This window comes from Sphaeramia orbicularis, chromosome 14, assembly GCF_902148855.1.
Source record: "Sphaeramia orbicularis chromosome 14, fSphaOr1.1, whole genome shotgun sequence".
NCBI classification, from domain to species: domain Eukaryota; kingdom Metazoa; phylum Chordata; class Actinopteri; order Kurtiformes; family Apogonidae; genus Sphaeramia; species Sphaeramia orbicularis.
The window spans coordinates 44,280,811-44,293,310 of record NC_043970.1 but is presented as its reverse complement, the minus strand read 5'-3'; the positions used below and the strand labels follow the sequence as shown (position 1 = coordinate 44,293,310).

Sequence of the window (12,500 nt, the reverse complement as noted above, 5' to 3'; positions counted from 1 at the left end):
TGTGATTGGACAGGGCTCATCTGTGATTGGACAGGTGTTTGTCTGTGATTGGACAGGGCTGGTCTGTGATTGGACAGGTGTTTGTCTGTGATTGGACGGGGCTGGTCTGTGATTGGACAGGTGTTTGTCTGTGATTGGACAGGGCTCGTCTGTGATTGGACAGGTGTTCGTCTGTGATTGGACAGGGCTCGTCTGTGATTAGACGGGGTTTGTCTGTGATTGGACGGGGCTGGTCTGTGATTGGACAGGTGTTTGTCTGTGATTGGACAGGGCTCGTCTGTGATTGGACAGGTGTTCGTCTGTGATTGGACAGGGCTCGTCTGTGATTAGACGGGGTTTGTCTGTGATTGGACGGGGCTGGTCTGTGATTGGACAGGTGTTTGTCTGTGATTGGACGGTCTTCTGGACTGACGCCTGCTCATTTCTGCTCCTTCGGTGATAGTTGAAGCTTAAGTGGATCTGTTTCAGATCAGGGTTCAGACTTCCACTGTGGATGAAGTAAATCCTCCAGGTCTGAGGATCAAAGACGCTTTTAGTGAAATATTCCCAGAAGATGATGTGCTCTTGTGGTGAAAACGTCACCATTCAGACCTTAATGTTCATGTGTTTTAAGCGATTGTGAGGAAAGTCATATTCATGTCTGGTTTTATGAAGCTAAAAATGACCACAGTTATTAGGAAAGTAATGGTTTTATATTCTGTTTAACCCATAAAGACCCAAATGTTTAATACCTGCTGATCCATTAATCCTATCAATGCATGTCAATAACTGGTGTAAAATGTAGTTTTACCTCAATTATTCACAGGATGAAATGTATAAAAATTTCTAAATTAAGAATAAAATGAGCAAACTAGAAAAGCACTCGGAGAGCGCAGACCTCCACCAAGGGTGATCCCCCCCCCGATCACCACCAAAATGTAATAATTTTTTCCTTGTGCCAGTATCAACATTTCCCGAAAATTTCATCAAAATCCGTTAATTAACTTTTCAAGTTATTTTGAACACGGACAGACAAACAAACCAACGCCTGCAAAAACATAACCTCCTTGGCGGAGGTAACAAAATACTTGAAAAATAAGGAAAAAATAAACCAAAAAACCTTGAAATTGTGGCATAAAAGTGAAGAAATCCTCCTAAAGTAATGAGAAAATGAGCAAAATACTTGAAAAATGAGGAACATTGATCATTTTATACCATCCAGAACCCTGTATTTATTCTGTTAACCCTCAAAAACCAGAACCATCTACTGATCTAAACTGTTTAAGACCTGTTGATCCACTAATCCTATCAATACATGTCAATAATTGGTGTAAAATACAGTTTTACCTCAATTATTCATAGAATAAAATGTATAAAAACTTCTAAAATGAGAATAAAATGAGCAAAATATGTGAAACATACAGAAAAAATGAACAAAAATGAACCTGAAACATGGTATAAAAGTGAAAAAAAAATTAGGAAAAAAATCAGCAAAATGCCTGAAAAATGAGGAATATTCATCATTTCATACTATCCAGAACCCTGTATTTATTCAGTTAACCCTAAAAACCAGAACCATCTACTGGTGTAACTGTTTAATACCTGTTGATTCATTATTTCTATCAATACATGGAAATATTATTTTTCCAAGTATTTTGGAAAAATACAGGATTTTCACTTAAAAATGCAGAATACGATGCATAATATTGGAATAAATAGTAATGAATCACTTAGGAAAGGTTAAAATCAGAGAAGTGACAGGGCTGACATTTATGGCGCTGTCTTCTGTCCGTCATCTAACTGTCCCGTCTCGTCTCGTCTCCAAACCCCAGATGTCCAAATTAACATCAAACGCTGTCTGAGCGACGGATGCGACACACGGATCCACGGCCTGAAGACGCTGGGTTATCAGATCACCAAGAGTAAGGAGGTGTCTGTGTCAGACGCCTCGGCCATCTGGTACCTGTCCCTGCTCACCTCCCTGGTCACCGCCTCCATGGAGGCCAACCCGGCGCTGGCTCAGACGGTCCTGCACAGCACACAGTAAGACACGCACCCCAGCGGTCCTCAAACGCACCACAGTCCTGCACAGCACACAGTAAGACACGCACTCCTACGGTCCTCAAATGTACCACAGTCCACAAACACACCACAGTCCTGCAGAGCACACAGTAAGACACACACTTCTACAGTCCACAAACACACCACGGTCCTGCACAGTACACAGTAAGACACTCACACTCCTACCATCCAATGAGTAACTTGGTTGAACCTGTGTGTAACTTATATCGAACTTATTACTTATACTTATTATTAACTTGATGGTTATGACAATAGCAACAAAATGTGTAAAAAAAACTGTTATTACCTCCGCCAAGGAGGTTATGTTTTTGCCAGGGTTTGTCTGTTTGTCTGTTTGTTTGTTTGTTCGTTTGTTTGTCTGTCCGTTAGTGTGCAACATAACTGAAAAAGTTATGGACAGATTTGGATGAAATTTTCAGGGTTTGTTGGAAATGGGATAAGGAAGAAATTATTAAATTTTGGTGGTGATCGGGGGGGGGGGGGCCCACGGGGGGGGTCACTGATCAGCCTTGGCGGAGGTCTGCGCTTTCCGAGTGCTTCTAGTTGATTCCATATTTTTGCTGTTGGGCGGAAACCTCGTAAGTCCGTTTCGGTCTTTTTTTTTGTCGTAAAACGATTCTATTGGTCAGTCTTCACATTGACTTGATTGTTTTAGAAACATTAAACTAATGAAAAGTGTTGAAAACAGCTTGTGACTACATCTCTAAACTCTATTCATTTATTTTGAATATAGATGGTTTTTCCATTTTCCTGAAAAATAACCATTTTGGACATAAGAGGTTTCTGCCCAACAGCAACAATAGTCCTTTTTTGGACTTTTTTTGTGGCTGTTTTTGATTTGAAAAGGGCCCCGGAGCCACAGGTTGAGCATCCCTGGTATGAGCTATAGAAACATTGTATGTAAGCTACAGATATGTTCAAAATAGAAATAAAAAACATTGATAGTTCAGTTTACGCCAGCGTTTTAGAGACATTTTGGTGTGTTGACGTACGCTGCCTAAATGTTTAAAGTGTGACAGTTTAAGAAACTTCATCTTCTGACTGTTTTGTTTTTGTGTGTGTTGTAGAAAAACCTTACGTCACATGCCGCCGCTGTCCCTGACGCCGTCGTCCACAGATTTCCCAAAGTTCTTCTCGTTGAACATCCTGGAGGAGGTGGATGGATTTCTCCTGAGGATCGCAGAGTAATGACCTCATTGCCTTATATCAGCAAACTGACAGAACGCTGACATCATCACAGGGAAAACAGGCCCAAGTCAAAGTATCGATCCAGTTGAGGATGACACATACGTTTCTGTTCCATTTACTATGATGTGGGTGCTGTAGGGGCTCAGGGACTTTTAACTAAAAACACCCATAGATTCATCAAACAGTGTATTATCAGGCAGTTATTTCAGCCCAGATGGTGTTGGTGGAAGCAGCAGGTCTGAATCAGCTTTACTCCATGATAGAACAGTTCTAATACCAGCACAAACACCGAATAAGCACGCAAGAAAATAACAAACCAATATCTATACAGAACAGTAGAGAAAAAACTGCAATTACACATTTGAAAGTACGAGTAAAAACAAGTGGCAAAGTAATAATAATAATAATAATAATAATGATAATAATAATAATAGTAATAACAGTAATAATAATTATAATAACAACAACAACTGGTTCCAGGTACAACAAACCCCACCCCTTGCACATATTGTATCTTATTTTGGCATCGATCCAGCTGATGTCATCATATCTATGCATGTGCTAATGCCAGCATAGATGCATTTCGCCCATTTTAAGTAAATGGGGGGGGATAAAAAGATTTTAAAAATTAATAAAAATTTGGAACTTTGACCTACTTTTCCTTAAATATAATCACATCTATTCTGGGTCACTGTCAATCTATAAACCCAGTTTGGTATGAATTCAAGTAATAGTTTTGCTGCTAAAGTGTAAACAAACAAACAAACTGAACCAAAAACAATACCTCGTGTCTCCCCTTCAGGGGGCAGGGAAGGAAGCAACTTATTATGTTATAATATTATAACAATAATAATATATAGTATTATAGCATGCATTATTTATATACAGGGTGGGGAAGCAAAATTTACAATATTTTGAGGCAGGGATTGAAAGACAGTGTATGACCAATTAGTTTATTGAAAGTCATGAGAATTTATTTGCCACAAGAAAATGTACATAATAGAAAATGTTTTCATTCTATGTGTCCTCCTCCTTTCTCAATAACTGCCTTCACACGCTTCCTGAAACTTGCGCAAGTGTTCCTCAAATATTCGGGTGACAACTTCTCCCATTCTTCTTTAATAGTATCTTCCAGACTTTCTCCTAATAGTTTTGCTCATAGTCATTCTCTTCTTTACATTATAAACAGTCTTTATGGACACTCCAACTATTTTTGAAATGTCCTTTGGTGTGACGAGTGCATTCAGCAAATCACACAGTCTTTGACGTTTGCTTTCCTGATTACTCATATGGGCAAAAGTTTCTGAAAAGGTATGGATAATAGTGTTAGGTGTGATTATGACATCAATATATGTTTGGTTTCAAAACAATTGACGTAGTGCCTGCTGAGAAAAAACAACTAAATGTTCATTGTAAATTTTGCTTCCCCACCCTGTATATATATATATATATATATATATAAAAGCTGTAAAAATTCATAAATATTTCCGTTTAAAAATGCATAAAAGTGACTCAGCAGCACGTGATTAAATATGTTATGTGCTGTATTGTGTTCGTTTTTGTTCCAGTCCAGAAAAATGTGGCCTGTTTGATTTAATTACCTTTAATGGCGTCATATTCTTTTTACTAGGAAACATGATCCTGTAACTGAGACCAAACACAACACCAACATATGCCCCAGGAAACATGGAAATAACAATGGGATGGTTCATGTCAGTTACACAGTAGTGTTTCCATAGAGTGGATGTATTGATAAGCACTGTTTTAGTATTGATCTGATTTATTTAAGCCTCAGAGCGGACGGTACTGACACATACTATTTAAATACCTACCAAACCCCACAGTAAGACAGCAAACCAACAACATACTGTTTAAATACCCACCTTTTCCTGTTGTTGTTTGTGTGTGTGTTTTCTGTTGTTCTGGTTGTTTGTTTATTTATGTGTGTTTTCCTTTGGTTGTTTGTGTGTGTGTGTGTGTGTGTGTGTGTGTGTGTGTGTGTGTGTTTTCTATTGTTCTGATTTTTTTGTGTGTGTATTTTCCATTCGTTGTTTATTTGTGCGTGTTATCTATTATTCTGATTGTTTATTTGTGTGTGTGTGTGTGTTTTCCTTCGTTCTGATTGTTTGTTTATTTGTGTGTGTGTTTTCTATTGTTCCGATTGTATATTCATGTGTATATTCCTTTGGTTGTTTGTTTGTGTGTGTTTTTCCTTTGTTCTGATTGTTTATTCGTGTGTGTTTTCCATTATTCTGATTGTTTATTCGTATGTGTTTTCCATTATTCTGATTGTTTATTCGTGTGTGTTTTCCATTGTTCTGATTGTTTATTCGTGTGTGTTTTCCTTTGGTTGTGTATTCGTGTGTGCTTTCCATTGTTCTGATTGTTTATTTGTGTGTGTGTTTTCCATTGTTCTGATTGTATATTTCATGTGTGTTTTCCTTTGGTTGTTAATTTGGGTCTGTGTGTTTTCCTTTGTTCTGATTGTTTATTCGTTTGTGTTTTCCTTTGGGTGTTTATTTGTGTGTGTCTTTTCCTTTGTTCTGATTGTTTATTTGTGTGTGTTTTCATTTGTTTGTTTATTTGTTTGTGGGTGTGGTTTGCAGTTACTGTGTGAGTCCGGATGCTGAGCTGACCCTCCTGGCCTTCGCTCTGGCTCGGGGCAGTGTGGCCAAAGTGCTCCAGGCCTTGTCCTGCATCAGTGACCATCTGGACACCGAGTACAAGGCGTCGTCCCTCATCGTCTCTATGGCCTCAGTCAGACTTCGACTGCTCTATCGTAACGGTAAGGGGACCAGCCCACCTTCACACTCATGAGGACATTTGACACCGTCCAGAGGAGATGCAGCTCCGTCTCCAAACCCATTAGAGGATGATTCAGAGTTTATGTGTTCATGGGTTTAAAAGGCTGCAGCGTCTTCTACAACTGGAACCAACCTACAACTGCAGTCACAACGTTGGTTTATCCTTTATATATTTAGTCTGTCTGTGGTACAGACTTGGCTTTTTCTACACGCTAGTATTTACTTGTACTTTTGTATATTGTCAGTATTTTTCAGTTTATATTTTCAGTATCATTTTTGGGTTTTATACACAGAACTTCAATCTGCTGCTAAATCAGTTTTTATTGTTCCTGTGACGGTGACAATAAAGAGCTGTTCTTTTCTGTTCTGTTCTGTTCTATTCTATCATACTGTATTCTATTCTGTTCTATTTTACTCTATTCTGTCTCGTTATTCTGTTCTATTGTATTCTATTCTATTTTATCCAATTTTATTCTGTTCTATTCTATCTTACTCTGTTGTATTCTGTTCTATGTTATTCTCTTCTATTCGATTCTGTTCTGTTATTCTCTTCTGTTCTCTTCTGTTCTATTCTATATTGGTTTTATCTGTTCGTGTCTCTGCAGGTAAACCCCTCCAGTTACATCTCCAGGCCTGTGATGTGAAGAGTAAAGAGGAGAAGTCAGGTCCAGATAATATGCTGACAGAGTCATCTACAGGAGACGGTACGCCTGAAAACAAAAATGAAAATGAACCTGAATTTAACTGAACAGGAACCTGGGTTTAACTCAACATGAACGTGGGTTTAACTCAATGCTGCTGTTTGTTTCCTCTGAAGGTTTTCTCACAGAAAGTGGGAAGAAGAAAGCCAGTGTGATCCTGTCGACAGAAGACCAGAGCAACTTCCAGGTCACACAGATGAAAATCAAAGTGAGTTCATTATTAGAACAACAGAACCTCACAGTAAGAGTTTAATTCATACCATGACTGAGACCGTTTTATGAATGCATTTTTCCCATTGAAATTATTTTAAAAGTAATTAATCTGTTCCAGCCCCAGAAAGCACCCCAAAAAAACACCCCAAAACCTTTTAAAAGGGTTTTTACAACAGAAAAAGTACAGTTAGAAAGAAAAAAAATAACAATAACTTCCCCAAAAACCACCCAAACACCACCCCAAAAACTACCCAAAAACTACCCAAAATCTACCCCAAAAAACACCCCAAAACCAACTGAAAAACACCTCAAAACTACTCCCAATACCACCCCAAAGCTACCCCAAACCACCTAAATACCACTGCAAAACTGCCCAAAAATCACCCCAAAACCAACTGAAAGTCACCTCAAATCACTCCAAAAACCATCCCAAAACCATCCAACCCCCCCCCCCCAAAAAAAACACCTCAGTACTACCCCAAAAATCACCCTAAAACCAACAGAAAAACACCCCAAAGCTACCCCAAACCACCCCCAATACCACCCCAAAACTACACCTAAAACTACCCAAAAACCACCCCAAAAACAACTGAAAATCACCCCAAAGCTACCCCAAACCACCCCAAAAGCAACCCCCCCCCAAAACAAATCACAATACCACCCCAAAACTTCCCCAAAACCCCCCAAAATAACACCCCAATACCACTCCAAAACTACCCCAAAAACTACCCAAAAATCACCCCAGAAATGACCCCAAAACCAACTGAAAATCATCGCAAAGCTACCCCAAACCACCCAAATCCCCCCAAAATTATCCCCCAAAACCCCCCAATCAAAACACCTCCCAAAACCACCCCCATTTTTTAAAATGCCAGTGACACTGCGTAGTGTAGGGTGTCCACTGTTCTTTTCCATGTGTAGTTTTTTAGGTTTTAAAAGACAGTTTTATCTATTTATTGCTACTGTTCCACTTTTGTCCCTGCTGTACTTTATGGCTGGACCCTTCAGCTGTCCTGTCCATTGCTCTGTTTGTATGGTGGAATGTGTCTAATGTCAAATGTCCTGTCCTTTGCTGTGACCCATGTCTGCAAACTAAACTGACCCTTGGGGTTAAATAAAGTGATCGGAATCTGAATCCAAAATACCCCCCAAACCACCCCAAAAAACCCCCAAACTACCCCAAAACCACCCCAAAAAAAACCCAAACTACTCCAAAACCACCCCCATTTTCTGGTCCTTCGGTGCACTGGTACTGCCAGGTTCCACTGAGCCAAAAACAGTTAAATATGAAAACTGTCCGTCATACCTGTTCTCTTTGTGCGTTCAGGTGCGAAAAGGTCCAATTGGAGCCAAATGTGGTTTGGTGTTTGCGTATAAGGAGGACGACCCGTTTGATGCAGAAAAACATTTCAAGAGGTTTAAAAAGTACGACTCCTGGGATTACAAGGACTACAAAGAGTTTGTCCAGAACAAGTGAGTATTCCACAAAGTTATCATCGTTATCTTTACTCTGCAGGCCGAAAACACCTATGGGGTCAGATAAAACAGGTTTTTAAGGAAAGTATTGATCTTGTTGATTAGATAGAGGTGTCAGAATCTGGTGTAGCACATATGATACAAATGGTTTTAAAGGGTTAATATATACCCGTCAGTAGTTTAGATACATAGGATCAGATCCACAGATTTTTCAGGTGTAAAACCAGTTCAAATCAGACAGAAACGTGTTAAATTCACAAAAACCTACAAAGGGTAGAGTCCACTGTAAACTGCTGTATCATGCAGGTACCATCAAGTTGCACCTTCGCATTTGCATGGATGTAAATGAGGACATTTTCATATATTCTACATAAAACGAACTCCTTTGTCTGGACATGATATTGTTGCAAAACTCATTAGATCGACTAATGGCGTCCCAGGATTATCACAGGATGAGCTGTGGTTTATGGGAAGATCTGTGACACAAGACTGATGCAAAGTCTTATGGGTGTGTTTGTAATATGTTTTAATGGACTGGTTCTACTTCTAGGATTCTACGTTCTTGGATTATCTTATTTTATCTTTAAGAGGAGCAGGTCATAGACGCAACTTATTTGTGGATTTGGACCATGTTTCCTTTTAGTATCCTGTGTTTGTGATCATTATTTTATTAGATTAGATTAGATTACATTAGATAGAACTTTATTGATCCGTTTGATCAGAGCCCTCAGGAAATGAAGGTTCCAGTAGCAGCACAACACAGGAAGTACACATATAAGAAAATTTTATGAGTAAATAGTCATACAATAACTATAAAAACAGATGTGGAAAAAAATGCCCAGGCAATTTCACATTAGAAAGTCCTAGAAGAAATAATCCAAATAAAGTAGTAAAAACAGTAGCTCATAATAAAGAAGTAATTATGTTCTACTATTATAATATGCACTAAACTGCACAGTCCCAGTGGTGGAACATTAGATTTTTGGCTTTATCTTTCTGTCTGTCTCATCATTGTAAAAGCAGATTGAGGACATAAAAAATGGATTTGAATCTGGTAATAAATATTCAGCTTTTAGGAGAATCTGCACAAGAGTTTGATGTTTGTGGACATACAGTTTTCCAATGATTTCATTAATAAAAAAATAGCTTGTTGATGTACTATTATTATCCTTCTTCTGCTTTCTTTCTTTCTTTCTTTCTTTCTTTCTTTCTTTCTTTCTTTCTTTCTTTCTTTCTTCTTCTTCTTCTTCTTCTTCTTCTTATGATTATTATTATTATTATTATTATTATTATCTTTATTTAACCAGGAAAAAGCTCATTGAGATTAAAAATCTCTTTTTCTAAAGTGTCCTGTCCCCGAAAGCAGCAGATGTTCCACAAAATAAGTCACAGCTGTACATCCACTCTAAAAATATACATTAAAAAAATATACAGAAAACACAATAAAAGTCAGTATGAAAACCATACATAAAACCCAAAATAAGAACATACATATAAAACATCACCATTATTAATGACATTCCTTAAAAGTATCTCAAAGCAGAACCTGATTCAGTCAGTTATAAAACCATCTCCATCCACATTGATCCTTTTCCTGTTGATTTAAAATGACTTTGAATGAAAACAGTTCCTTTAGTTTTCTCTCCTTCTGTAGGTTGTTCCAGTGGAAGTGAGCATTTAAAAACTTTCTTTCCAGTATAAATGACGTTGTAGTTTAATGTCATATCCTCATATGACGTATATAAGAAGCCGTTTATATATGATAGAATTCCCGCATGGGTTTAGAGGGACATATGACCTGACCAGACTCAGAGTCCATCCAGTGTCCAGAGCGTGTGTCTGTCATCTGTCTGTAAATGTCTGACCACCGCGCTGTCACCTGACCTGCAGTGTGAGGATTCCAGCGCAGTCGGAGGACGAGCCCATTGGCTGGTTCGAGCTGGAGGATGACTGGAATGATGTGGAGATCAAGCTGCAGCAGTGTCGAGTTGCAAAGGTACAGGATGCAGAAAACTCACACACTTTCTGTTCTTTTTTTTTTTACAGTTTATGTAGACCACAGGGAAATGTTTTTGATTTTTTTTTTTTAATGGCCAATTTATTCAAATTTTTATTCAGAACAGTCTCGTAAGATATTATACAGGACATAAATAATACAAAGTACACTGTTCTCTGTTTTTTTGTTTCTTGAGAAGGAAAAAAAGAATATCAATAATGCTCACTGAAAGGAAGAAAGAAAAAAAGGTAATATAAGTAAATTAAATAAGTGTGTAAAAAATGGATAATAATAATGATATTAACAAATCTGTACACATAGCCAACCACACTTCTAGGAAATAAGACAAAAAAATTGCATGAATACATATATATGTATACACACAAAGTAGCATTCATAATCATAATACGAAGAAATGGGGAAAAAAAGAGCCCAACAGTGCACATGTACACTTTCTGTTCTTTTAAAACTAATAACATTTCTGTCCTAATGACATGTACGTTTACAGCTTTGGACTGTGTTGTTTCCATTCTGTTCAACAATACATGTATTTTACTAATTAAAGTCCTTCCCAATCACTGACTGCGCAGCAGTAATGGTAAAATGGTTTTCATAGTTTGTTTTTAACTTTTATTACCTCCGCCAAGGAGGTTATGTTTTTGTCGGCGTTTGTTTGTCTGTCTGTGTGCAAGATAACTTAAAAAGTTATGGACGGATTTGGATGAAAATTTCAGGAAATGTTGACACTGGCACAAGGAACAAATGCCTCGGCGGAGGTCTGTGCTTTACAAGTGCTTTTCTAGAAAAGACAGTGCAGAGCTCCGCCAAGGCAGATCAGTGGTCCCCCCACCCCTGATCACCACCAAAATTTGATCATTTGTTCCTTGTGCCAGTATCAACATTTCCTGAAATTTTCATCCAAATCCGGGGCACTGATTTGCCTTGGCGGAGGCCTGTGCTCTCCGAGTGCTTCTAGTTTATTTTTATTTTATCAACTTGAGCCATAAACAAAGATACCAAATACTCAATAACTGTCATATTTTTAACCCTTTAAATGCCATGTTTGTAATGGAAACACATTTTTTCAAGTGCAAAAAAAAAAAAAAACTTTTTTTTTTCTCAATATACTACATAAAGACTGGATTACTTTTTTTTTTGGGTTGTTTTTATGTTTTTATGCTAGGTCAAATGTTAAATGCAAAAATTTTGTTGAAAATAAAAGAAATTCAGGTGTATACGCAGGTGTTTTGTGTTATTTTTCTTTTATCTTTCATTGTTTTAGGTATGAGTGCCAATTGTAATGATGCACTTATATATGTGGATATGTGTGTACATGTGTTTATACGTATATCTATTATTATTTATTTATTTATGTATTTATTCTTGTGAGTTATGTCTTGGTTAATGTCTTGGCACATGTATGTGTGTATGTTTAAATTTCTTGTCTGCAGTGACAGACTTGTATTGATTTCCACCTGCTTCCCAATTAAAAAGAAAAAAATTAAAAAATTAAAATTTTTAGAGGCTCCATTAAAAAAAAAAAATGTGCAAAAATGAACAACTTTTGACTTCTGACCTAAAAAAAAAAAAGTTGTGAAAAATAATCTGACCTTTAAAAACATGAAGTGCTAAGTGTGTATACTACTTTGACCCGGGTACCAGAGGGTTAACTCTTAGATTTAAACCCACTCATATCATCTATCCTCATCTTATTCCTCTGTTTTTTTTTTTCCTGTTCTCTCAGTTCCTGATGGTGAAATTCCTGTGCACCAGGCAGGACACGGCCGAACGCCTCGGAGTCCAGTCCCTCAGTTTCAGTGGATACCTGTGTCCTGGGTCTGAGAGACTGGGAGACCTGGACCACCTCAGTCCAGAAGGGGACAGCTTTGACCACGATGCCGTCCCTGGACTGTGTCTGCTGAACAAGACGCTGTTTTTTATCCAACAGCTCACACGCAACGTGGTAAATGATCAACACTTCAGCCTTTTTTATAGCATCGAATCAAATGGACTTTAAAGGTTTTTGTCCACATTTACTTTTCCTGTTCTCTTCTATTATTA

General features: G+C 37.9%; 1 protein-coding gene across 1 annotated transcript in view; it reads left to right on the top strand.

Annotated features, from left to right (window-relative positions):
- Nucleotides 1–12,500, top strand: part of zzef1 (zinc finger, ZZ-type with EF hand domain 1) — a 71,019-nt gene that overhangs the window by 4,641 nt on the left and 53,878 nt on the right. Inside the window, exons 6-13 of the mRNA XM_030153190.1 lie at nucleotides 1,812–2,022; nucleotides 3,129–3,245; nucleotides 5,856–6,034; nucleotides 6,659–6,757; nucleotides 6,871–6,962; nucleotides 8,295–8,440; nucleotides 10,334–10,439; nucleotides 12,184–12,402. Of these exons, the coding sequence (XP_030009050.1) occupies nucleotides 1,812–2,022; nucleotides 3,129–3,245; nucleotides 5,856–6,034; nucleotides 6,659–6,757; nucleotides 6,871–6,962; nucleotides 8,295–8,440; nucleotides 10,334–10,439; nucleotides 12,184–12,402 (1,169 nt within the window). The remainder of the gene's footprint in view (nucleotides 1–1,811; nucleotides 2,023–3,128; nucleotides 3,246–5,855; nucleotides 6,035–6,658; nucleotides 6,758–6,870; nucleotides 6,963–8,294; nucleotides 8,441–10,333; nucleotides 10,440–12,183; nucleotides 12,403–12,500) is intronic.